This window comes from Hemibagrus wyckioides, linkage group LG16 (assembly GCF_019097595.1).
Source record: "Hemibagrus wyckioides isolate EC202008001 linkage group LG16, SWU_Hwy_1.0, whole genome shotgun sequence".
Taxonomy (NCBI): Eukaryota; Metazoa; Chordata; class Actinopteri; order Siluriformes; family Bagridae; genus Hemibagrus; species Hemibagrus wyckioides.
In genome coordinates, this window is record NC_080725.1 from 15,196,890 (window position 1) to 15,223,966 (window position 27,077).

Sequence of the window (27,077 nt, forward strand, 5' to 3'; positions counted from 1 at the left end):
ACATACATAACTATTACACACATCACTACTACACACATCACTGTTGCACACATCACTACTACACACATCACTACTACACACATCACTACTACACACATCACTATTACACACATCCCTGTTACATACATCACTACTACACACATCACTATTACACACATCACTACTACATGCATCCGTTACACACATCACTACTACACACATCACTATTACACACATCACTACTACACGCATCCCTGTTACACACATCACTACTACACACATCACTATTACACACATCACTACTACATCACTACTACACACATCACTATTACACACATCACTACTACACACATCACTATTACACACATCACTGTTACATACATAACTATTACACACATCACTACTACACACATCACTGTTGCACACATCACTATTACACACATCACTACTACACACATCACTATTACACACATCACTACTACACGCATCCCTGTTACACACATCACTACTACACACATCACTACTACACACATCACTATTACACACATCACTGTTACATACATAACTATTACACACATCACTACTACACACATCACTGTTGCACACATCACTATTACACACATCACTACTACACACATCACTATTACACACATCACTACTGCACACATCACTACTACACACATCACTATTACACACATCACTATTACACACATCACTATTACACACATCACTACTACACACATGACTATTACACACATCACTATTACACACATCCTACTACACACATCACTACTACACACATCACCATTACACACATCACTACTGCACACATCACTACTACACACATCACTACTACACACATCACTATTACACACATCACTACTACACACATCACTACTACACACATCACTATTACACACATCCCTGTTACACACATCACTGTTACACACATCACTACTACACACATCACTATTAAACACATCGCTACTACACACATCACTATTACACACATCACTGTTACACACATCACTACTACACACATCACTACTACACACATCACTATTACACACATCACTACTACACACATCACTACTACACACATCACTATTACACACATCCCTGTTACACACATCACTGTTACACACATCACTACTACACACATCACTATTAAACACATCGCTACTACACACATCACTATTACACACATCACTGTTACATACATCACTACTACACACATCACTGTTGCACACATCACTACTACACACATCACTACTACACACATCACTACTACACACATCCCTGTTACACACATCACTATTACACACATCACTACTACACACATCACTACTACACACATCACTATTACACACATCACTACTACATACATCCCTGTTACACACATCACTACTACACACATCACTATTACACACATCACTACTACATACATCACTACTACACACATCACTATTGCACACATCACTACTACACGCATCCCTGTTACACACATCCCTACTACACACATCACTGTTGCACACATCACTACTACACACATCACTACTACACACATCACTATTACACACATCACTATTACACACATCACTGTTACATACATAACTATTACACACATCACTGTTGCACATATCACTACTACATCACTACTACACACATCACTATTACACACATCACTACTACACACATCCCTGTTACACACATCACTACTACACACATCACTACTACACACATCCCTGTTACACACATCACTACTACACACATCACTGTTACACACATCACTACTACACACATCACTATTAAACACATCGCTACTACACACATCACTATTACACACATCACTACTACACACATCACTATTACACACATCACTACTACACACATCACTACTACACACATCACTATTACACACATCACTACTACACGCATCCCTGTTACACACATCACTACTACACACATCACTACTACACACATCACTATTACACACATCACTATTACACACATCACTACTACACACATCACTATTACACACATCACTACTACATGCATCCCTGTTACACACATCACTACTACACACATCACTACTACACACATCACTATTACACACATCACTACTACACACATCACTACTACACACATCACTATTACACACATCCCTGTTACATACATCACTACTACACACATCACTATTACACACATCCCTGTTACACACATCACTACTACACACATCACTACTACACACATCACTATTACACACATCACTACTACACACATCACTATTACACACATCACTACTACACACATCACTATTACACACATCACTACTACACACATCACTACTACACACATCACTATTACACACATCACTACTACACACATCCCTGTTACACACATCACTATTACACACATCACTACTACACACATCACTATTACACACATCACTACTACACACATCACTATTACACACATCACTACTACACACATCACTATTACACACATCACTGTTACATACATAACTATTACACACATCACTACTACACACATCACTGTTGCACACATCACTACTACACACATCACTACTACACACATCACTATTACACACATCACTACTACACACATCACTATTACACACATCACTACTACACACATCACTATTACACACATCACTATTACACACATCACTACTACATCACTACTACACACATCACTATTACACACATCACTACTACATCACTACTACACACATCCCTACTACACACATCAGTACTACACACATCACTACTACACACATCACTATTACACACATCACTACTACACACATCACTATTACACACATCACTATTACACACATCACTACTACACACATCCCTACTACACACATCAGTACTACACACATCACTGTTACACACATCCCTACTACACACATCACTATTACACACATCACTACTACACACATCACTATTACAGTCCATACATCCCCGAGCTCTCACATGGCCACCTGGGGATTAGATGTTGTGGTGTGTTTATCATTCACCTTTAAAACTCATGATCAGTGTCTAATGCCAGTTTATATCACTTAGCTGTTATAGCTTTATCTTGGGGAAAAATCAACTTTATTTTGTTTGGGAATGGAATGAAAAAGGGAAGGTACAGGATAAGAGGTTATTTTTAGGTGAACTGTCCCTTTAACTTATTAAGCACAGACCAGAATGACCAGAATCTGCCACTTACAGATAATTGGGGGTTTATGTTCCAAAACAAAGAGAATTAAAGGAACAAAGTAATGAAATAATAGATTTACATATATAGCGGTGTAGAACAGAGTGCAGCAGAGCAGCATCCAAAATATTAAACACTGTGGGAGACAATTAGTCCTTACCTGATACTGGAGGTGGGCGTGTCTCTCTCTGTGTCTGTGGTGCTGAAGGCCCTGGATACTAGTCTTATTCATTTTCGGACTTGAAATGTACATATACATAAACAATATTTATTAATTCATTTATTTATTCATTCATTATCTCCACTGACTAATCAGAAAGGATGGTCAGACTCCGCGAGAGCTCCTGCTGACCAATCACCGTATAGAGAATTCATAATGGGCGTGGTCATGGGGCGGGAAATGCGGAAAAGTGCAGGTTTGGTTCCTTGCTTGGGAGGGATGCTGAGGCGCGAGACGCGCGCGGGAGGCGGGGCAATGCGAGGTGGGGAGGGGCGGGGCTGCTGCGCCATGCAGAAATTCTCCCGTGTTGTTGTTTCGGCAGTTTGAATCAATAGCATTCAGGAATCGACTCGGATTCTGATTCAGAGTCATGGGAATCGAGAGTCATTCCTCAATAACACTTTTCAAGGCAGGATGCCGTGCAGGATACGAGATTTAAATGTACTTTATTTTCAGATTTCTATGATATAATATTTAGACTGCTGATAGCTGCTTGCATTGTATTGTGATGCGTTTTTCACACAGTGACAAAAGAATGTCATATATTCTCACTTTGCGCCCTACACGCTTATAAATAAAGATACAAAACTGTACTGTTGGGCTGGAACCATGAGGAGTTTGTGTTTTACCTGGGAAGATGCCTGAGGTGCCTTTAATTTATCTATTAAATGAAAATAAAATGTTATGTACATTGAACAGTTTTGTCTCCTTGATGGTGCCAGAAGAAAAGGTAGCTACAGTTTAGTAGTTCAAAGAGTGTAAGAGGGGATACGAGCCGATTCAGTGTGTGGAACAGATTCCAAAGTTTTGAGGAATCAGAGAATCGGCTCTTTTTTGTGACCGACTCCCCATCCCTGGCTGTTGTGGATGTGCACGGGCGCAGCAGGACGAACGGACGAACGTCGCGAGCTTTTATGCGTTAAAAAAGAAACAAAAACTGAAGACCCTCAATTTTCATTCTCGTAATCATCTTCTTCGTCTTCATCCTCATTATCATAATGCTCACTACAGCGATGATTTTAAAATAACAGCGTTTTAAGAAGAAAGGAGATTAAAGCTCTTTGATACCCCGACGTTTCGCGTTGTGCTACCATAAGGGCGATTGAGACGCACGAGATAACATATTTCCTCCTCTTGAATCGCTCTGATTGCACCGGGGACGGAGTATACACGACTGATTAAACCTGCGGATTAACACATAACCGTTATTACAGCATGGCGTGGCCGTGTATCACCCGCGCGTGCTGCATGGCCCGGTTCTGGTCGCAGTTGGACAAGGCCGACATCTCAGTGCCTTTGGTTTTTACGAGCTATTCGGACGCGTGCGACGCGGTCCAGTTGCGTGCTCAACCCGGAGTAAGCGGGGTCGCCATAGAAACGCAGCCTGGCGGCGTTGGGAGCGCGCAGGAGGTCGTCCCTAAAGGCCCGGGCGCGCCCACGACGACCACGTCCACCGAGAGCGCGCAGGGCTCCGTGATGCGCCAGGACTACAAAGCTTGGAAAGTGCGACGCGAGCCCAGCTGCAAGCCCAAGCGCGAGTACCATGAACCGGAAGTGCCCTTGGCCACCGAGACGCAGTACCAGAAGGACTTTAAGCCGTGGCCGATCCCGCGCAGGGATCACCCGTGGATCCCCAAAGCCAGCCGCGCGGAGCAGGAGGGCGGTGTGGAGAAGGGTCAGATCGCCGACAGAGTACAGGAGAAGGAGATCCTGAAGCGGAGGCAGGCCAAGAAAATAGAAGACCAGACCGACAAGGGGTCTGAGGTCAAGCACGAGCACCAGAAACTCGCAGGACGAGCGGCCGCGGACGCGCTCAATAGGCAGATCAAAGACGAGGTCGGCGCCGGAAGTTCCTACAGGTGAAGTATATTTCAGTTAAAAATCCTACAGCATCTCTGCCCTGTACACCACAGATTAAAGGAGTGCAGCCTCCAGTTTAGCCTGGTGTACTAAATCTGCAGTGTGCAGATATCTGTGTAAGCACAGACTCTCTACTCTCTTTAAGGGTTCTTGTGTTATTTAAAGGTTACTAGTTTCCCAAAGAAGTTCCCTTAGTGTCTGGAAAGCACTCAGTTGTAGGGTTCCACCAGTGTGATGACCATCAGCATGAAAACCTTCTGTTCTTTACATTGTACTAAACCACTCACTGGACACTGTAGTGGAGGGGAAGGTCTCAGATTAATCAGGAACAGATTAAACGTGTACGTTAAGCACAAAAATCTAAATGACACCAATTTTACTGTTGTGTCAGATGTACTGGATGAGTGAAGTTGTGTTTGTTTTGGATTTATTGTGATGAAAGTTTGCAGGATTAAATGTGAAATCATAATCATGTTCATGCTGGGAGAGCTGGAGAAGGGTTATTATTGGTTGGAGGTCTACTAATGGCTCCGCCCCTTCAGCTGAGTGTTTGTGTTGCTCACCATCTCTCTGTGCACATGGGCCACAGAGAAAGAAACATGCTGAACATTTTATTTGCTCGTTCTAGTGTGAGGACAGATAAATGATAAATGTGTGTGTGTGTGTGTGTGTGTACTCAGAAAGCACCTCTTTAAATCTAAGGGTTAATATCTCCTGCTCTCTCTGAGGTGCCATGTTATTGAGACAGCCCACTGTTTACCCACAATGCACCTCTCTGGCATCTTCTCACATCTCTATATGCTGCCAGTGCATCACCATGGCAACGGGCTCTTTCACAAAGACTATTGAAGTAGTAAAGATGCATAGTGTGTGTCTGTGTGTGTGTGTGTGTGTGTGTGAGAGAGAGAGAGAGAGAGAGAGTGCAAGAGTGTGTGTGACAGAGTGTGTGTGTGTGTGAAAGAGAGGGACCCTAAGAGTGTGTGTGACAGAGTGTGTGTATGTGTGTGAGAGTGTGTGTGTGTGCACTTAAGCATTTATTTGTTTAAGATCTCTAATTACTAATTAACTCATTATCCTGGATTATACAGTGCTGGTATAAAGTCAGTGTGAGTGTATGGGTATGGTTTGTGTGTGTGTGTGTGATTAGGTTTTAGAGTCAGTACCAAGCACGAGATGAACATCAGGACACCAGAGTCATTGTTATGAAGCTTTCTGCATGTCTGCTGCTCACACACCCTGTTTTTCTCTCGTCTGTTACAACAATACTGCAAATACAACAATACTGATGTTGTATTTCTTCTTTCAGCTTGTTATACGTTACACATTTCTATACATTACAGCAACATCAACATTATACCGCGACAGCCTCTCTTCTCTCTATTCAGATTAATACAGATCAATACAAAAACTCTTGTCATGTTACTGAGAAACTGAAAAGCAGTGTAAACTCCTCTGTCCTGAAGATGTGGGAAACTTTACAGCTACAGCTCTGACACTGGAGACTCCTTCCACACATCATACACATTTACTGAAAACTTCACCACATGGACATTAGCAAAGCCTTCTGTTCTACACGCCTGAGTGAATGGGCTGTTACTATAGAAACGGTAACAGGGCAGATTCGGGGAAGTCTTTACAGTGTGTTTCTGATCTGATTCGGATTCATTTGAGGAATAGCAACCTGTAGCGCTTTCTCCTCTACTGCTCTCCATTCTCTTTATAATTATGTTAGTCAGTCGATAATTTTCTCTATCTTGGGAATATGAGAGAGAGAGAGAGAGAGAGAGAGAGAAAGAGAGAGTCAGAGAGACAAATAGAGAGATGAACCCCACGATCCTGAGGCAGGTGTGAGATCAAGTCCAGGAAGCTGCAGAAAATCTCTCTTGTCACACACACACACACAGACGTACATACACATACACACAGACATACACACATACACACACATATATACACACACACACAGAGCGGTGGTGGTGATTTTCAGCAGTGTATTAATCGGGAAGCTCAGATATTTGTGTTGGTGTAAGTCAGAGGGCTTTAACCTTCTGAGGGCTTCCACTTTATCACTTCATCTGGTTCCAGTCAGAAACCTGCAGCCTCAGCGGCTCTGTGAGGACATGACTGCGCGACCTTCTCATTCACTTTCCACATAGTGGGATTTATTTTGTTCATCATCATCACAGTCTGATTCTCTCCTTTTTTCTATTGCAGGACGGAGTTTAAAGCGTACACGGACGTGAAACCGGCGAAACTCATCCGCGCCAAATCTCAGTACCAGCCCCCTGACGAGAAGACCGACCTGGAGACAAGCTACAGCGCCACCTACAGGGGAGAGCAGGCCAAGCTGCAGCAGGCTGATAACACGGCGCAGGAGAGGAGGAGAGTGCGCACGCTCTACAGCGAGCCCTACATCGAGCCCACTAAAGTGAGACGACATACAGCTCCCAGCAGCATCTCGAGTTTTAGTCTAATCTCTCAGTCTACATTAGAAGAAACACTACACTAACTGGTTGATTTTAGTAAAAAAAACATCATTATTGCTTTAAATCACAGTGAAAAAAGACAGGAAGCCCCCCACCCCCCTGCCCAGCAGATTCCCTAATAAATTGGCCACAGCCGCTTTCATATTTATATTGACTAATAAGGCTGAAATTGGTCCTTTTTGCGATTTCTCTCTTTTCGTAGGCGGACAGATCAAGTGTCCCGCGCTCCAAGCCGAAAAAGACGGCGTCCTCTTCATCCTCTCACGGTAAAGTGGTGAAGAAGTCGAAGGAGAAGCAGACGGGGTCGGGACGCGGCTCCAAGAAGAAGAGCTCTGAGAACCAGCGGCCGAGCCACAAGGAGAAAAGTAAAGAGATGAACAACAAACTGGCTGAGGCGAAAGAGTAAACACCACCGCACTTCTCCTCTCACTTCCTCTCTTCCTCAACACAGCCGCGGGGCTGGACCAATCAGCTAAGAGCTTTTCACTCAGCGACTCTTCCCTCACTGTAGTGCTCTTCCTCTCTTTCACACTCATCTCTCTCTCTCTCTCTCTCTCTCTCTCTCACTGTCTCTCACGTCCTGAGCTTGCCGAATAACAGATGTCCCTGGGTCAAAGGGGGCGGAGCTTAAGTTAAATATGATCATGCAATACTTCTGCTCCATGATGTGTTTAGAATCAGACACTGCTTTTAATTACACACTTTCGTGGTTTAGCAGCATTTGCTAAGCTAGCTAAGCTAACTGTACTCCCTTAGCGATGTCAGCTAGCAGCAGGTGAATGTTATTGTTAGCCAAATTGTTATCTAAGTGTACGACTGCTTAATGAGATTTGATTCAAGCTCCACCCTTTTTGACCCTAGAGCCATGACATAATCAGGACATATCTGTCTGTCTCTCTCTCTGTCTGTCTGTCTGTCTCTCTGTCTCTCTCACATTGTCTCTGTGTCTCTCTCTCTCTGTCTCTGTCTCTGTCTCTCTCTCTCTCTCTCTGTCTCTCTCTCTGTCTCTCGAGGTTGTCAGGTTCGTGTAATTATGAAATGTAAAACGCCCCTCATTATGCAATCACTCATCATTTGCATTTGCCTCAGCTCCGCCCACCTTCCACATCCCACCCTGCCCCACCCTCTCTTCCATGGCAACCGCTCCACCGGTTGGCCCATGGATAGTGCTGATGGTGCTGGTACTGGTCCTCTGCATGGAGCGGCTGATGGAATGCTTTAATCCGCTCGGGACGCGTTTATCCAAGGAACTCGGATGCGTGTCAATGATGAATTTTATGCAGCATGAACCAGACATTTCCATCTCTCTCAGAACGACAACAACAACAACAAAAACAACAACAACACAATGACACAAACCCTTTGATAAATGTGTGCATCCTCCCCGCCTGCTTGTGCTGTGTGTCTCTGCCTGTCTGAGCTCGTGTCTGTGGCCGAATCTCAAATCACCTACTGTAGTCTAGTGCACCATTCTTACACACACACACACACACACACACATACACTAATGCATTTTATCAATTATTACTGTAATAAAGACTAAAATGTAAAGAGTAAACTTCAGAGCAGATTGTTACTTTCCTCTCATCTTTGAGAATAATTCAAAATGATTATTTATTCATAAACAGTTGTTATTTTTCATTATTATCATTTAGATATTATTAATTTTGTTTATTTTATTTTGTTTATCTTAAACTCTGTGGTTTATCTTAGGAGTGTGTAGTGTGTGAGGATAGTGCACAGTGGAGTGTGTAGTGTGTGAGGATAGTGCACAGTGGAGTGTGTAGTGTGTGATGATAGTGCACAGTGGAGTGTGGAGTGTGTAGTGTGTGAGGATAGTGCACAGTGGAGTGTGGAGTGTGTAGTGTGTGAGGATAGTGCACAGTGGAGTGTGTAGTGTGTGATGATAGTGCACAGTGGAGTGTGTAGTGTGTGAGGATAGTGCACAGTGGAGTGTGGAGTGTGTAGTGTGTGAGGATAGTGCACAGTGGAGTGTGTAGTGTGTGATGATAGTGCACAGTGGAGTGTGTAGTGTGTGAGGATAGTGCACAGTGGAGTGTGTAGTGTGTGAGGATAGTGCACAGTGGAGTGTGTAGTGTGTGAGGATAGTGCACAGTGGAGTGTGTGAGGATAGTGCACAGTGGAGTGTGTAGTGTGTGAGGATAGTGCACAGTGGAGTGTGTAGTGTGTGAGGATAGTGCACAGTGGAGTGTGTAGTGTGTGAGGATAGTGCACAGTGGAGTGTGGAGTGTGTAGTGTGTGAGGATAGTGCACAGTGGAGTGTGGAGTGTGTGAGGATAGTGCACAGTGGAGTGTGTAGTGTGTGAGGATAGTGCACAGTGGAGTGTGTAGTGTGTGAGGATAGTGCACAGTGGAGTGTGTAGTGTGTGAGGATAGTGCACAGTGGAGTGTGTAGTGTGTGAGGATAGTGCACAGTGGAGTGTGTGAGGATAGTGCACAGTGGAGTGTGTAGTGTGTGAGGATAGTGCACAGTGGAGTGTGTAGTGTGTGAGGATAGTGCACAGTGGAGTGTGTAGTGTGTGAGGATAGTGCACAGTGGAGTGTGGAGTGTGTAGTGTGTGAGGATAGTGCACAGTGGAGTGTGTAGTGTGTGAGGATAGTGCACAGTGGAGTGTGTGAGGATAGTGCACTATGGAGTGTGTAGTGTGTGAGGATAGTGCACAGTGGAGTGTGTAGTGTGTGAGGATAGTGCACAGTGGAGTGTGGAGTGTGTGAGGATAGTGCACAGTGGAGTGTGTAGTGTGTGAGGATAGTGCACAGTGGAGTGTGTAGTGTGTGAGGATAGTGCACAGTGGAGTGTGTGAGGATAGTGCACTATGGAGTGTGTAGTGTGTGAGGATAGTGCACAGTGGAGTGTGTGAGGATAGTGCACTGTGGAGTGTGGAGTGTGTGAGGATAGTGCACAGTGGAGTGTGTAGTGTGTGAGGATAGTGCACAGTGGAGTGTGTGAGGATAGTGCACTATGGAGTGTGTAGTGTGTGAGGATAGTGCACAGTGGAGTGTGTGAGGATAGTGCACAGTGGAGTGTGTAGTGTGTGAGGATAGTGCACAGTGGAGTGTGTAGTGTGTGAGGATAGTGCACAGTGGAGTGTGTAGTGTGTGAGGATAGTGCACAGTGGAGTGTGTAGTGTGTGAGGATAGTGCACAGTGGAGTGTGTAGTGTGTGAGGATAGTGCACAGTGGAGTGTGTGAGGATAGTGCACAGTGGAGTGTGTAGTGTGTGAGGATAGTGCACTGTGGAGTGTGGAGTGTGTGAGGATAGTGCACAGTGGAGTGTGTAGTGTGTGAGGATAGTGCACAGTGGAGTGTGTAGTGTGTGAGGATAGTGCACAGTGGAGTGTGGAGTGTGTGAGGATAGTGCACAGTGGAGTGTGTAGTGTGTGAGGATAGTGCACAGTGGAGTGTGTAGTGTGTGAGGATAGTGCACAGTGGAGTGTGTAGTGTGTGAGGATAGTGCACAGTGGAGTGTGTAGTGTGTGAGGATAGTGCACAGTGGAGTGTGTAGTGTGTGAGGATAGTGCACAGTGGAGTGTGTAGTGTGTGAGGATAGTGCACAGTGGAGTGTGTAGTGTGTGAGGATAGTGCACAGTGGAGTGTATAGTGTGTGAGGATAGTGCACAGTGGAGTGTGTGAGGATAGTGCACAGTGGAGTGTGTGAGGATAGTGCACAGTGGAGTGTGTAGTGTGTGAGGATAGTGCACAGTGGAGTGTGTAGTGTGTGAGGATAGTGCACAGTGGAGTGTGGAGTGTGTAGTGTGTGAGGATAGTGCACAGTGGAGTGTGTAGTGTGTGAGGATAGTGCACAGTGGAGTGTGGAGTGTGTAGTGTGTGAGGATAGTGCACAGTGGAGTGTGTAGTGTGTGAGGATAGTGCACAGTGGAGTGTGGAGTGTGTGAGGATAGTGCACAGTGGAGTGTGTAGTGTGTGAGGATAGTGCACAGTGGAGTGTGGAGTGTGTGAGGATAGTGCACAGTGGAGTGTGGAGTGTGGAGTGTGTGAGGATAGTGCACAGTGGAGTGTGTAGTGTGTGAGGATAGTGCACAGTGGAGTGTGGAGTGTGTAGTGTGTGAGGATAGTGCACAGTGGAGTGTGTAGTGTGTGATGATAGTGCACAGTGGAGTGTGGAGTGTGTAGTGTGTGAGGATAGTGCACAGTGGAGTGTGGAGTGTGTAGTGTGTGAGGATAGTGCACAGTGGAGTGTGTAGTGTGTGATGATAGTGCACAGTGGAGTGTGGAGTGTGTAGTGTGTGAGGATAGTGCACAGTGGAGTGTGGAGTGTGTGAGGATAGTGCACAGTGGAGTGTGTAGTGTGTGAGGATAGTGCACAGTGGAGTGTGTAGTGTGTGATGATAGTGCACAGTGGAGTGTGTAGTGTGTGAGGATAGTGCACAGTGGAGTGTGTAGTGTGTGAGGATAGTGCACAGTGGAGTGTGGAGTGTGGAGTGTGTGAGGATAGTGCACAGTGGAGTGTGTAGTGTGTGAGGATAGTGCACAGTGGAGTGTGTAGTGTGTGAGGATAGTGCACAGTGGAGTGTGTAGTGTGTGAGGATAGTGCACAGTGGAGTGTGTAGTGTGTGAGGATAGTGCACAGTGGAGTGTGTAGTGTGTAAGGATAGTGCACAGTGGAGTGTGTAGTGTGTGAGGATAGTGCACAGTGGAGTGTGTAGTGTGTGATGATAGTGCACAGTGGAGTGTGTAGTGTGTAGTGTGTAAGGATAGTGCACAGTGGAGTGTGGAGTGTGTAGTGTGTGATGATAGTGCACAGTGGAGTGTGGAGTGTGTAGTGTGTGAGGATAGTGCACAGTGGAGTGTGTAGTGTGTGAGGATAGTGCACAGTGGAGTGTGGAGTGTGTAGTGTGTAAGGATAGTGCACAGTGGAGTGTGGAGTGTGTAGTGTGTGATGATAGTGCACAGTGGAGTGTGTAGTGTGTGATGATAGTGCACAGTGGAGTGTGTAGTGTGTGAGGATAGTGCACAGTGGAGTGTGGAGTGTGTAGTGTGTGATGATAGTGCACAGTGGAGTGTGTAGTGTGTGATGATAGTGCACAGTGGAGTGTGGAGTGTGTAGTGTGTGATGATAGTGCACAGTGGAGTGTGTAGTGTGTGAGGATAGTGCACAGTGGAGTGTGTAGTGTGTGATGATAGTGCACAGTGGAGTGTGGAGTGTGTAGTGTGTGAGGATAGTGCACAGTGGAGTGTGTAGTGTGTGAGGATAGTGCACAGTGGAGTGTGTAGTGTGTGATGATAGTGCACAGTGGAGTGTGTAGTGTGTGAGGATAGTGCACAGTGGAGTGTGGAGTGTGTGAGGATAGTGCACAGTGGAGTGTGTAGTGTGTGAGGATAGTGCACAGTGGAGTGTGGAGTGTGTAGTGTGTGAGGATAGTGCACAGTGGAGTGTGGAGTGTGTAGTGTGTGATGATAGTGCACAGTGGAGTGTGGAGTGTGTAGTGTGTGAGGATAGTGCACAGTGGAGTGTGGAGTGTGGAGTGTGTGAGGATAGTGCACAGTGGAGTGTGGAGTGTGTAGTGTGTGACGATAGTGCACAGTGGAGTGTGTAGTGTGTGATGATAGTGCACAGTGGAGTGTGGAGTGTGTAGTGTGTGAGGATAGTGCACAGTGGAGTGTGTGAGGATAGTGCACAGTGGAGTGTGGAGTGTGTAGTGTGTGAGGATAGTGAACAGTGGAGTGTGGAGTGTGTAGTGTGTGAGGATAGTGCACAGTGGAGTGTGTAGTGTGTGATGATAGTGCACAGTGGAGTGTGTGAGGATAGTGCACAGTGGAGTGTGTAGTGTGTGATGATAGTGCACAGTGGAGTGTGGAGTGTGTGAGGATAGTGCACAGTGGAGTGTGTAGTGTGTGAGGATAGTGCACAGTGGAGTGTGGAGTGTGTGAGGATAGTGCACAGTGGAGTGTGGAGTGTGTGAGGATAGTGCACAGTGGAGTGTGTAGTGTGTGAGGATAGTGCACAGTGGAGTGTGGAGTGTGTAGTGTGTGAGGATAGTGCACAGTGGAGTGTGTAGTGTGTGAGGATAGTGCACAGTGGAGTGTGGAGTGTGTAGTGTGTGAGGATAGTGCCCAGTGGAGTGTGTAGTGTGTGAGGATAGTGCACAGTGGAATGTGGAGTGTGTAGTGTGTGATGATAGTGCACAGTGGAGTGTGTAGTGTGTGAGGATAGTGCACAGTGGAGTGTGTAGTGTGTGAGGATAGTGCACAGTGGAGTGTGTAGTGTGTGAGGATAGTGCACAGTGGAGTGTGGAGTGTGTGAGGATAGTGCACAGTGGAGTGTGGAGTGTGTGAGGATAGTGCACAGTGGAGTGTGGAGTGTGTGAGGATAGTGCACAGTGGAGTGTGGAGTGTGTAGTGTGTAAGGATAGTGCACAGTGGAGTGTGTAGTGTGTGAGGATAGTGCACAGTGGAGTGTGGAGTGTGTAGTGTGTGAGGATAGTGCACAGTGGAGTGTGTAGTGTGTGAGGATAGTGCACAGTGGAGTGTGTGAGGATAGTGCACAGTGGAGTGTGTAGTGTGTGAGGATAGTGCACAGTGGAGTGTGGAGTGTGTAGTGTGTGAGGATAGTGCACAGTGGAGTGTGTAGTGTGTGATGATAGTGCACAGTGGAGTGTGTGAGGATAGTGCACAGTGGAGTGTGTAGTGTGTGATGATAGTGCACAGTGGAGTGTGGAGTGTGTGAGGATAGTGCACAGTGGAGTGTGGAGTGTGTGAGGATAGTGCACAGTGGAGTGTGGAGTGTGTGAGGATAGTGCACAGTGGAGTGTGGAGTGTGTGAGGATAGTGCACAGTGGAGTGTGTAGTGTGTGAGGATAGTGCACAGTGGAGTGTGGAGTGTGTGAGGATAGTGCACAGTGGAGTGTGGAGTGTGTGAGGATAGTGCACAGTGTAGTGTGGAGTGTGTGAGGATAGTGCACAGTGGAGTGTGGAGTGTGTGAGGATAGTGCACAGTGGAGTGTGTAGTGTGTGAGGATAGTGCACAGTGGAGTGTGGAGTGTGTGAGGATAGTGCACAGTGGAGTGTGTAGTGTGTGAGGATAGTGCACAGTGGAGTGTGTAGTGTGTAAGGATAGTGCACAGTGGAGTGTGGAGTGTGTAGTGTGTAAGGATAGTGCACAGTGGAGTGTGGAGTGTGTAGTGTGTGATGATAGTGCACAGTGGAGTGTGGAGTGTGTAGTGTGTGAGGATAGTGCACAGTGGAATGTGTAGTGTGTGAGGATAGTGCATAGGATGTGATTTGAGACGTGTCCTTGTATATTTTTCATTATTACCATAAAAGGAGTGATTAGAGGAAGTCCAGCTCCAACAGACTGTGTGATGGACATAATTTCCTCCTAACTCTAGGGAGTGTGTGCAGTTACACAGAAGTGCGTTCTGTAATGAGGGGTGGATTCGATGTTGCTATGGTGACCAGCTAGCTCAGAGCAATGTGATTATGCATTATTATTATTATTATTATTATTATTATTATTATTATGGGATATGGTGTGGTCGTTTGGGAAACTAGTGTAGATTAGATGTTAGATCATGACTCTGTGGGTGTGTTAGATAATAACACAATAAAAGACAGAATCTGGATGTGGTGATGATTAATGATGTAAAGTTTAAAACACACACACACACACACACACTGAGTGGATGTAGGACTTCAGTGGTCCACAGATTAGAGTTAGATCACACGCTTCCTCTGAATTCTACACACAGAGTTTATTTATTATTAATGACATTTTAGTGTGAAACTGTTCCACACATCCTCCTCTTCATCCTCCTCTTCCTCCTTAACATTCTCCTCTTTGCACCTCATGCCATTCTGTTGTCTTTTTCCTCTCTTCCTTTGTTTCTTGTTCTTTCTGTCTCTCCCCTCGCACGTCTCTATTCTTCCTCCTCCTCGTCTCTCTGCGTTTTCTCCTCACAGTGATGGTTTATGATGTCACACTCCATGTCCTCTGCCATTGTCTCTCAATCGTGGCTTCTGATATTTACTGCCTTACACACACACACACACACACACACACACACACACACACACAGTGTAGAAGAATGATTGGTCAGTAAACATAAATTCACAGCTTTGCATTTTGTCTGAATTTGTTCATGGAAGTGTGACAGTGTATCTCTGTGCATGTGTGTGTCTATGTGTGTGTGCGCGTGTATGTGTCTGTGGGCATATGAGTGTGTGTGTGTGTGTGTGCATATGAGTGTGTATGTGAGTGCGTGTGTGTGTGAGTGTGTGTGAGTGTGTGTGTGCATGTACGTATGAGCGTGTGTGTGTGTGTGTGTGTATGAGTGTGTGTGTGTGCGCATGAGTGTGTGTGTGTATGTGTGTGCGTGTATGTGTACGCATGAGTGTGTGTGTGTGCATATGAGTGTGTATGTGAGTGCGTGTGTGTGCATGTACGTTTCAGCATGTGTGTGTATGAGTGTGTGTGTGTGTATGAGTGTGTGTGTGTGCGTATGAGTGTGTGTGTGTGTATGAGTGTGTGTGTGTGTGTGTGTGTATGAGTGTGTGTGTGCGTATGAGTGTGTGTGTGTATGTGTGTGCGTGTATGTGTACACATGAGTGTGTGTGTGAGTGCGTGTGAGTGTGCGTGTATGTGTACACATGAGTGTGTATGTGAGTGCGTGTGTGTGTGCATGTACGTTTGAGCATGTGTGTGTATGGGTGTGTGAGTGTGTGTGTGTGTGTGTGTGTATGAGTGTGTGTGTGTGTGCGTGTGTGTGTGTACGTATGGGTGTGTGAGTGTGTGTGTGTGTGTGTGTACGTTTGAGTGTGTGTGCGTACATATGAGTGTGTGTGTGTGAGTGTGTGTGTGTGTGCGTGTGTGTGTGTGTACGTATGGGTGTGTGAGTGTGTGTGTGCGTGTGTGTGTGTGTGTACGTATGGGTGTGTGAGTGTGTGCGTGTGTGTGTGTACGTATGGGTGTGTGAGTGTGTGTGTATGTATGAGAGTGTGTGTGTGTGTGTGTACCTATGGGTGTGTGAGTGTGTGTGTGTACGTATGAGTGTGTGTGTGTACGTATGAGTGTGTGTGTGTGTGTACGTATGAGTGTGTGTGTGTGTGTACGTATGGGTGTGTGAGTGTGTGTGTGTGCGTGTGTGTGTGTACGTATGAGTGTGTGTGTGTGTGTGTGTACGTATGGGTGTGTGAGTGTGTGCGTGTGTGTGTGTACGTATGAGTGTGTGTGTGTGTACGTATGAGTGTGTGTGTGTGTACGTATGGGTGTGTGAGTGTGTGTGTGTGCGTGTGTGTGTGTACGTATGGGTGTGTGAGTGTGTGCGTGTGTGTGTGTACGTATGGGTGTGTGAGTGTGTGTGTGCGTGTGTGTGTGTATGTATGAGTGTGTGTGTGTGTGTGTACGTATGGGTGTGTGAGTGTGTGCGTGTGTGTGTGTACGTATGAGTGTGTGTGTGTGTACGTATGAGTGTGTGTGTGTGTACGTATGGGTGTGTGAGTGTGTGTGTGTGCGTGTGTGTGTGTACGTATGAGTGTGTGTGTGTGTACGTATGGGTGTGTGAGTGTGTGTGTGTGCGTGTGTGTGTGTACGTATGAGTGTGTGTGTGTGTACGTATGGGTGTGTGAGTGTGTGTGTGTGCGTGTGTGTGTGTACGTATGAGTGTGTGTGTGTGTACGTATGAGTGTGTGTGTGTGTACGTATGGGTGTGTGAGTGTGTGTGTGTGCGTGTGTGTGTGTACGTATGGGTGTGTGAGTGTGTGCGTGTGTGTGTGTACGTATGGGTGTGTGAGTGTGTGTGTGCGTGTGTGTGTATGTATGAGTGTGTGTGTGTGTGTGTACGTATGGGTGTGTGAGTGTGTGTGTGTGTGTGTTGGATCATGTCCCGCCCCACTGTCGTTCCCTTGTCTGTCTCTGGTCTGGTTGTGTGTTTAATCTCACTTCTCAGATGAGGAAATGAATCAGACTTGATCTGGTCTCTTTGTGCAGCTTCTCTTGCAGGATTTTGAAGAATTATAGAAATTCTTTTAAATCTGTGGGATTTTTAAAACCAGGCCTTCACACTGAACATGACGTGCTGATGCCCTGAACTACACACACCCCCACCTTTTTTTTTACAAAAAAAATCAACCACAACAATCTGTTAGCTCACATGACGTCACGCAGCCGTGTGTATCAGCTGCTCCTTACTGTGTTCAGACTAGAGATGAAAACGAAACGTGACGAAACGTGTGAATTTTCTGCACGTCTGGTCTTCAGTGTGAATGTTAGCAGGAATCATTGAGAGGGAGAAGCTGCAGGAACAAACACAACTGGTTTTGATGCATTTTACCGACGTTCAGAAGCCACTGATTAGCATTGGCGTTAGTGTTAGCATTAGTGTTAGCATTAGCAGGGACAGACATGGGTTTCACGGGGTGAGCTACACTCCACACCCGCTCATCACTGGTGCTAATTTCTCTTCATGATCTAAAAAAAACGAGTGACGACGATGAACCTGTGATCATGTGACCTGTACTTTCTCTCTGCTTGCTCATAATAATAGAGAATGTTGCTAATAAACACAAAACGCAGAAGCCCAAATGTCTCAATTTGTTTTGTTTGAGAGACGAGAGGACTTTTTTCTCTCTCTCTCTCTCCCTCTCTCTCTTTCTCTTTCTCTCTCTCGCTGTCTCTCTTTCTCTCTCTTCTTCTCTCTCTCTCTCTGCTTCTCTTTCTTTCTCTCGCTGTCTCTCTTTCTCTCTCTTCTTCTCTTTCTCTCTCTCTCTCTCTCTTTCTCTCTCTCTCTCTCTCTCTCCCCCCCACCCTCTTTTCTTCTCTAAATTTCATCCCTCTTCTCAGTCTAATTTTTTTTATCTCTTTCTTCTTTTCCGTCTCTTCTTTATCTTCTCTTTCCTCACTTACTTATCTCTTCTTTTTCTTGTTTTCTCTTCCTGCTCTTTCCCCTTGTCCCACTCATCTTTTTCACCTAGCTCCTCCCCCTTGTTTTCCCCTTCACTTCCTTCATCCCATACACCGCTACCTCACAGCTTCCTGTTTGCTCCTCTTCATGAACTATCCATCTTTCTGTATGTCCCTCTCTTCCCATTCCCCCTTATTTTTATTTGCTTTCTCTTTCCACATGGCCTTACTTCCTGCTTGCTCTATAATCACTCATTTCCTCTCATTTTTTCTTCTCTGCTCCTGTTTCCTCCTTCCTTCCTAATGATCCTTTCTTCCTTATTCATCCTCCTCGCATTCATCTCTTAGTTCCACTCCCTGCTTCCTCGAACCATTTACCCATTTGCCCTGCCCTACGCCTCATCCCTCTCTTCCCTGGGAGCATGGAGGGTTTGGGAGTAAACGGTAGGTGAACTATAGTGTGTGTGTGTGTGTGTGTTGATTTGTGTTCCTGTGTGTGTGTGTGTGTTGATTTGTGTTCCTGTGTGTGTGTGTGTTGATTGTCTTGTGTTCCTGTGTGTGTGTGTGTGTTGATTGTCTTGTGTTCCTGTGTGTGTGTGTGTTGATTGTCTTGTGTTCCTGTGTGTGTGTGTGTGTTGATTGTCTTGTGTTCCTGTGTGTGTGTGTGTTGATTGTCTTGTGTTCCTGTGTGTGTGTGTGTGTTGATTGTCTTGTGTTCCTGTGTGTGTGTGTGTGTTGATTGTCTTGTGTTCCTGTGTGTGTGTGTGTGTGTGTTGATTGTCTTGTGTTCCTGTGTGTGTGTGTGTGTTGATTGTCTTGTGTTCCTGTGTGTGTGTGTGTTGATTGTCTTGTGTTCCTGTGTGTGTGTGTGTGTTGATTGTCTTGTGTTCCTGTGTGTGTGTGTGTGTTGATTGTCTTGTGTTCCTGTGTGTGTGTGTGTGTGTGTTGATTGTCTTGTGTTCCTGTGTGTGTGTGTGTTGATTGTCTTGTGTTCCTGTGTGTGTGTGTTGATTGTCTTGTGTTCCTGTGTGTGTGTTGATTGTCTTGTGTTCCTGTGTGTGTGTGTGTGTTGATTTGTGTTCCTGTGTGTGTGTGTTGATTGTCTTGTGTTCCTGTGTGTGTGTGTTGATTGTCTTGTGTTCCTGTGTGTGTGTGTGTGTTGATTGTCTTGTGTTCCTGTGTGTGTGTGTGTGTTGATTGTCTTGTGTTCCTGTGTGTGTGTGTGTTGATTGTCTTGTGTTCCTGTGTGTGTGTGTGTGTGTTGATTGTCTTGTGTTCCTGTGTGTGTGTGTGTTGATTGTCTTGTGTTCCTGTGTGTGTGTGTGTGTGTGTGTGTGTGTGTGTGTGTGTTGATTGTCTTGTGTTCCTGTGTGTGTGTGTGTGTGTGTTGATTGTCTTGTGTTCCTGTGTGTGTGTGTGTGTGTTGATTGTCTTGTGTTCCTGTGTGTGTGTGTGTGTGTGTGTGTGTTGATTGTCTTGTGTTCCTGTGTGTGTGTGTGTGTGTGTTGATTGTCTTGGGTTCCTGTGTGTGTGTGTGTGTTGATTGTCTTGTGTTCCTGTGTGTGTGTGTGTGTGTTGATTGTCTTGTGTTCCTGTGTGTGTGTGTGTGTGTTGATTGTCTTGTGTTCCTGTGTGTGTGTGTGTGTTGATTGTCTTGTGTTCCTGTGTGTGTGTGTGTGTGTTGATTGTCTTGTGTTCCTGTGTGTGTGTGTGTGTGTGTGTGTTGATTGTCTTGGGTTCCTGTGTGTGTGTGTGTGTGTGTTGATTGTCTTGTGTTCCTGTGTGTGTGTGTGTGTGTGTGTGTGTTGATTGTCTTGTGTTCCTGTGTGTGTGTGTGTGTGTTGATTGTCTTGTGTTCCTGTGTGTGTGTGTGTGTTGATTGTCTTGTGTTCCTGTGTGTGTGTGTGTGTTGATTGTCTTGTGTTCCTGTGTGTGTGTGTGTTGATTGTCTTGTGTTCCTGTGTGTGTGTGTGTGTGTTGATTGTCTTGTGTTCCTGTGTGTGTGTGTGTTGATTGTCTTGTGTTCCTGTGTGTGTGTGTGTGTGTGTGTGTGTGTGTGTGTTGATTGTCTTGTGTTCCTGTGTGTGTGTGTGTGTGTGTTGATTGTCTTGTGTTCCTGTGTGTGTGTGTGTGTGTTGATTGTCTTGTGTTCCTGTGTGTGTGTGTGTGTGTGTGTGTGTTGATTGTCTTGTGTTCCTGTGTGTGTGTGTGTGTGTGTTGATTGTCTTGGGTTCCTGTGTGTGTGTGTGTGTTGATTGTCTTGTGTTCCTGTGTGTGTGTGTGTGTGTTGATTGTCTTGTGTTCCTGTGTGTGTGTGTGTGTGTGTGTTGATTGTCTTGTGTTCCTGTGTGTGTGTGTTGATTGTCTTGTGTTCCTGTGTGTGTGTGTGTGTGTTGATTGTCTTGTGTTCCTGTGTGTGTGTGTGTGTGTGTGTTGATTGTCTTGGGTTCCTGTGTGTGTGTGTGTGTTGATTGTCTTGTGTTCCTGTGTGTGTGTGTGTGTGTGTGTGTGTTGATTGTCTTGTGTTCCTGTGTGTGTGTGTGTGTGTGTGTGTGTTGATTGTCTTGTGTTCCTGTGTGTGTGTGTGTGTTGATTGTCTTGTGTTCCTGTGTGTGTGTGTGTTGATTGTCTTGTGTTCCTGTGTGTGTGTGTGTGTGTGTGTTGATTGTCTTGTGTTCCTGTGTGTGTGTGTGTGTGTGTGTGTTGATTGTCTTGTGTTCCTGTGTGTGTGTGTGTGTGTGTGTTGATTGTCTTGTGTTCCTGTGTGTGTGTGTGTTGATTGTCTTGTGTTCCTGTGTGTGTGTGTGTGTGTGTGTGTTGACTGTCTTGTGTTCCTGTGTGTGTGTGTGTGTGTTGATTGTCTTGTGTTCCTGTGTGTGTGTGTGTGTGTGTGTGTGTGTGTGTGTGTGTGTGTGTGTGTGTGTGTGTGGAAGAGACCTCCAGTAGTACAGTGTTAGTTACTGATTAAATTGAAACACTGCTCTGTAGTAGTGGTCTGTATTGCGAGCCTCCTTTCACACAGCCGTCGTGAGCGTTCATAAATCTGATATATCGTCCGAGTCTCTGTCTGATATATCTGATGTATGTGCTAAGATTTACAGTGTCATGTCCTGAATGATGTCGTGATCATTCAGTAGATTTCAGCATTATGTACCGATACATGGAAGATGCGAGGATTCACTATACTCCTCAGTCAAAACTCTGATAATTTCAGTGTCACCGCAGGCGATGATGTCATCAGGTGATGACATCATCAGGCTCCACTGTATTTCCTCACAATATTTACACCTGGTTGTAATAGCGATGTGAGAAACCCTGACTTTGCCATAGCTAACCCGAGGCCTTTTGTCTCGTCTCGTTTTTTTTTTTTTTTTTTTAAGGCTGGTGCTGAAACAGCAGCACTACATTCAGCTCTGTCAGCCAATCAGAGATTTCGGTTGGGTGCAGACGCTAAAGCAACACCTGTGGCGCTGCGCTCTACCTGACCCAAGGTAACGTCACACCTGAGACGAGGCCTGGCCTTTCATTAACCCTTTAAACACACACACAAACACACATACACAGCATGCACACTCCATCATTCTCTTCCATATGGAAAGTGTTACATGGAGCAGCGCTGATTTGTCCTGAACGTCGTGTATGAATCGTTTTCAACACGTTATTTAACCTGCAGAAAACCAGTTGAAAATATAATCCACTTCCATATGAGACACACATCTGTGTGCATGTGTGACATGCACTCATTCCACCACCACCACTATCTGATATGTCTGATATATCGTCCGATCTATTTCACTGTGACTGATATATCATCCGATCTATTTCACTGTGTCTGATATATCATCCGATCTATTTCACTGAGACTGATATATCATCCGATCTATTTCACTGAGACTGATATATCATCCGATCTATTTCACTGTGATTGATATATCATCCGATCTATTTCACTGTGACTGATATATCATCCGATCTATTTCACTGTGATTGATATATCATCCGATCTATTTCACTGTGTCTGATATATCATCCGATCTATTTCACTGTGTCTGATATATCATCCGATCTATTTCACTGAGACTGATATATCATCCGATCTATTTCACTGTGATTGATATATCGTCCGATCTATTACACTGTAACTGATATATCATCCGATCTATTTCACTGTGATTGATATATCATCCGATCTATTTCACTGTGTCTGATATATCATCCGATCTATTTCACTGTGACTGATATATCATCCGATCTATTTCACTGTGATTTATATATCATCCGATCTATTTCACTGTGTCTGATATATCATCCGATCTATTTCACTGTGACTGATATATCATCCGATCTATTTCACTGTGATTTATATATCATCCGATCTATTTCACTGTGACTGATATATCATCCGATCTATTTCACTGTGATTTATATATCATCCGATCTATTTCACTGTGTCTGATATATCATCCGATCTATTTCACTGTGATTGATATATCATCCGATCTATTTCACTGTGACTGATATATCATCCGATCTATTTCACTGTGTCTGATATATCATCCGATCTATTTCACTGTGTCTGATATATCATCCGATCTATTTCACTGTAATTGATATATCATCCGATCTATTTCACTGTGACTGATATATCATCCGATCTATTTCACCGTGATTGATATATCATCCAATCTATTTCACTGATTGATATATCATCCGATCTATTTCACTGTGATTGATATATCATCCGATCTATTTCACCGTGATTGATATATCGTCCGATCTATTTCACTGTAACTGATATATCATCCGATCTATTTCACCGTGATTGATATATCGTCCGATCTATTACACTGTAACTGATATATCATCCGATCTATTTCACTGTAATTGATATATCATCCGATCTATTTCACTGTGTCTGATATATCATCCGATCTATTTCACTGTGTCTGATATATCATCCGATCTATTTCACTGTAATTGATATATCATCCGATCTATTTCACTGTGTCTGATATATCATCCGATCTATTACACTGTAACTGATATATCATCCGATCTATTTCACTGTGACTGATATATCATCCGATCTATTTCACTGTGTCTGATATATCATCCGATCTATTACACTGTAACTGATATATCATCCGATCTATTTCACTGTAATTGATATATCATCCGATCTATTTCACTGTAATTGATATATCATCCGATCTATTTCACTGTGTCTGATATATCATCCGATCTATTTCACTGTGTCTGATACATCATCCGATCTATTTCACTGTAATTGATATATCATCCGATCTATTTCACTGTGTCTGATATATCATCCGATCTATTTCACTGTGATTGTCTGATATATCATCCGATCTATTTCACTGTGATTGTCTGATATATCATCCGATCTACCGACGTCGCCTGCAGTGAAATGTATTGCGATCACGTTAGATTAGAGTTTTGTACACTGACATCAGACGCTGTAATCTGCAGCTTTGTCAGGGTGTGTAGTTGGTGTACAGTGTGTGCTGTTTACAGTGAATCTGTCTAGTCATTGTGTGATTGTGTGTTGGTTGTAGTCTCTCCGGGACATTCTGACAGTCTTGAACAAAGCAGTACAGGTCTGATCTCCACTCGTCTTAATGATCGTTCAGATCGGATTGGAGAGACAGCCTGCAGGATGCTGAAGCTCAGAGCCAGAAAAGTGCTTAAATAAGTCTCTCAGTCAGGCAGAAAACACTGAGCTGGGAAAGAGACATGGAAGCACGTCTGATTTAATTTAACATAAGCTCCGCCCTCCTGTCACTCGGAAAAATCTGATTACAATTAATAATAATAATAATAATAATAATAATAATAATTTTAATAATAATAATAATAATAATAATAATAATAATAATAATAATAATAATAATTTAAATAGAATGTTAATAGAATAGAATAGAATTAAAATAGAATGTTAATAACAACACACAGGCTGTTCAGAGCTTCGTTTCCACTTACTGGATAAAATGTCTAATCTCTCTCTCTCTCTCTCTCTCTCTCCATCCTCACTCTAGTGAATCAGACTCTGCAGTTGGTCGAGTCAGCGATTTTTATTCCTCTGGAACGTCTGGAGGAGAGCAGGAGCCACAGGAAACTCGCAGCAAGGCTGTAGTGCGCTTCGCCCCTGACGTTAAATATTAAGACAACAGCAGACAGTCAGACAGACAGACAGACAGACAGATATGTAACGTTCACTACTTAGCAAAGTTTAAATTTTATGGCAATATATCTATAATGTTTATTTTTAAAAGCTGTCCGATTTCTTTTGATGATCAGTATGAACACTCCAGTTGAAATAAACCACACACACACACACACACTCATCCCCTGCTTCCAGCCCACACACACTCTTGTATCCCCCTGACATTACACAGGTTGCTGCAGGTTGAGATGAAGCACATGCTGTATGGATATTAAAGTACTGTATGTATATATTCTAATCCTAAAGAGCACTTCCAGAGCTTCCTTACTGTAAAATTATCGAGATTATTTTCTGCACAGACTGTTTGCTAAGTTTAAAATGGTGCTAAGAGTTAGTTTTTAGTACACACTGTCCACGCGAGAGAGAGAGAGAGAGAGAGAGAGAGAGAGAGAGAGCGACACCATCAACACCATGAAGTGCTTCCTTAATGTACATCATCACTGTATAAAAGTCAGCATCTGAATAAACACGCTGAAATGAGCCAGTTATCTCTGAGTCCAGCTTTCATTCAGATCTGCTGAGGAGGTGTGTTTATGGTGTCTGCAACCACAGGTTATAGTGTGTCCATGGTTACAAACAGGGATCATGGTGCGAGAGGACACGTGGCTCTGGGGATATGGGTTACTTCCTGTCAGTGTAATGAGAAGAATCAAGCCGGGATTTACTCATACCTTTTCTCTATAAAAAAAATCCTCATCATTTCTCATAGCTAAGCTGCTAACTTGTGAAGTTTATTAGTAAAGACAATTCTAACTCTGTGTCCTGCTTCGCTCACTACAGACTAGTCGCTAATGTTAGCTAACATCTTCCATGACAGTGCTGAACTTGGCTTTTAGCCACAGCGAGTTCGTGTTGGGGAAGATGTTTAGCAAAACTGTTAAACCCTGCGTCATTATGCTTCATTCAAACTAAACTGAATTCTGCAGTTTTCTAGCATCCAGCATTTGAGCTATGATGTGGGGAAAAAGAAAGTGGGTGTTCTGTTAGCATCAGCCAGCTAACATTATCAAACATACACCGATCAGGCATTACATTATGAGCACTAACAGGTGAAGTGAATAACACTGATTATCTCCTCATCATGGCACCTGTTAGTGGGTGGGATATATTACCAGTCCATGCTGACCATTGTGCACTGCCGAAAGCACCAACAATGGGCATGTGAGCATCAGAACAGGACCACGCTGCAATGGAAGAAGGTGGTCTGGTCTGATGAATCACGTTTTCTTTTACATGACGTGAGTGGCCGGGTGCGTGTGTGTCGCTAACCTGAGGAACACTTGACACCAGGATGCACTATGGGAAGAAGGCAAGCCGGCAGAGGCAGTGTCATGCTTTGGGCAATGTTCTGCTGGGAAACCCTGGGTCCTGCCATCCATGTGGATGTTACTTTGGCACGTACCACCTACCTAAGCATAGTAGCAGACCATGTACACCTTTTCATGGAAACAGTATTCCCTGATGGCTATGGCCTCTTTCAGCAGGATAATGCGCCATGGCACAAAGCAAAAATGGTTCAGGAATGCTTTGATGAGCACAACAACGAGTCTGAGATGTTGACTTGTCCTTCCTCCAAATTCCCCGGATCTCAATCCAGTCTGTGGGATGTGCTGGACAAACAAGTCTGATCCATGGAGGCCCCACATCGCAACTTACAGGACTTAAAGGATCTGCTGCTAACATCCTGGTGCCAGATACCACAGCACACCTTCAGAGATCTAGTGGAGTCCATGACTCCATGAGTCAGGGCTGTTTTGGCAGCAAAAGGGGGACCAACACAATATTAGCCAGGTGGTCATAATGTTATGGCTTATCTGGGTTAATGAATTAAATACTTAACAAACTGCTGAGTGATCTGAAGTCTATCCTACTGTAAAGTCTCTAAAATTGTCCTGTTAGTTAATGGTGTGTGTGTGTGTGTGTGTGGCCATGTCGACCTTTTTTCCTTGTACAAGGTTACAAGATTTAACCAATCAGCAGTGAGCATGTAACGTTTAAAGGCCCGCCCCTTTGCCTTCTAGAGGTAGGAGGATGTGTACAGATCTGCTGTTATTGTGTTTTGCTCTCACAGGCCACTGTGTGTGTGTGTGTGTGTTTCTCCATTAACCATCCATCTTGTTCCTGATCTTTTGAATTATTCAGAGCTCAGAAATCTCTCTCTCTCTCTCTCTCTCTCTCTCT

General features: G+C 44.4%; 1 protein-coding gene across 2 annotated transcripts; it reads left to right on the top strand.

Annotated features, from left to right (window-relative positions):
- Positions 1–4,271: 4,271 nt before the first annotated feature.
- On the top strand, positions 4,272–25,388 carry map6a (microtubule-associated protein 6a). Of its 2 annotated transcripts, XM_058411993.1 has the most exons (5): positions 4,272–5,286; positions 7,502–7,715; positions 7,976–8,175; positions 22,033–22,143; positions 24,709–25,388. In XM_058411993.1, the coding sequence occupies exons 1-5, from the start codon at positions 4,643–4,645 to the stop codon at positions 24,833–24,835; spliced, it is 1,296 nt and encodes a 431-aa protein (XP_058267976.1). In that variant the 5' UTR covers positions 4,272–4,642; the 3' UTR covers positions 24,836–25,388. The 2 variants fall into 2 exon arrangements, with proteins under 2 accessions (XP_058267976.1, XP_058267977.1); XM_058411994.1 differs by lacking the exon at positions 22,033–22,143 and having other exon boundaries at positions 24,709–25,387.
- The last annotated feature ends 1,689 nt before the right edge of the window (positions 25,389–27,077 follow it).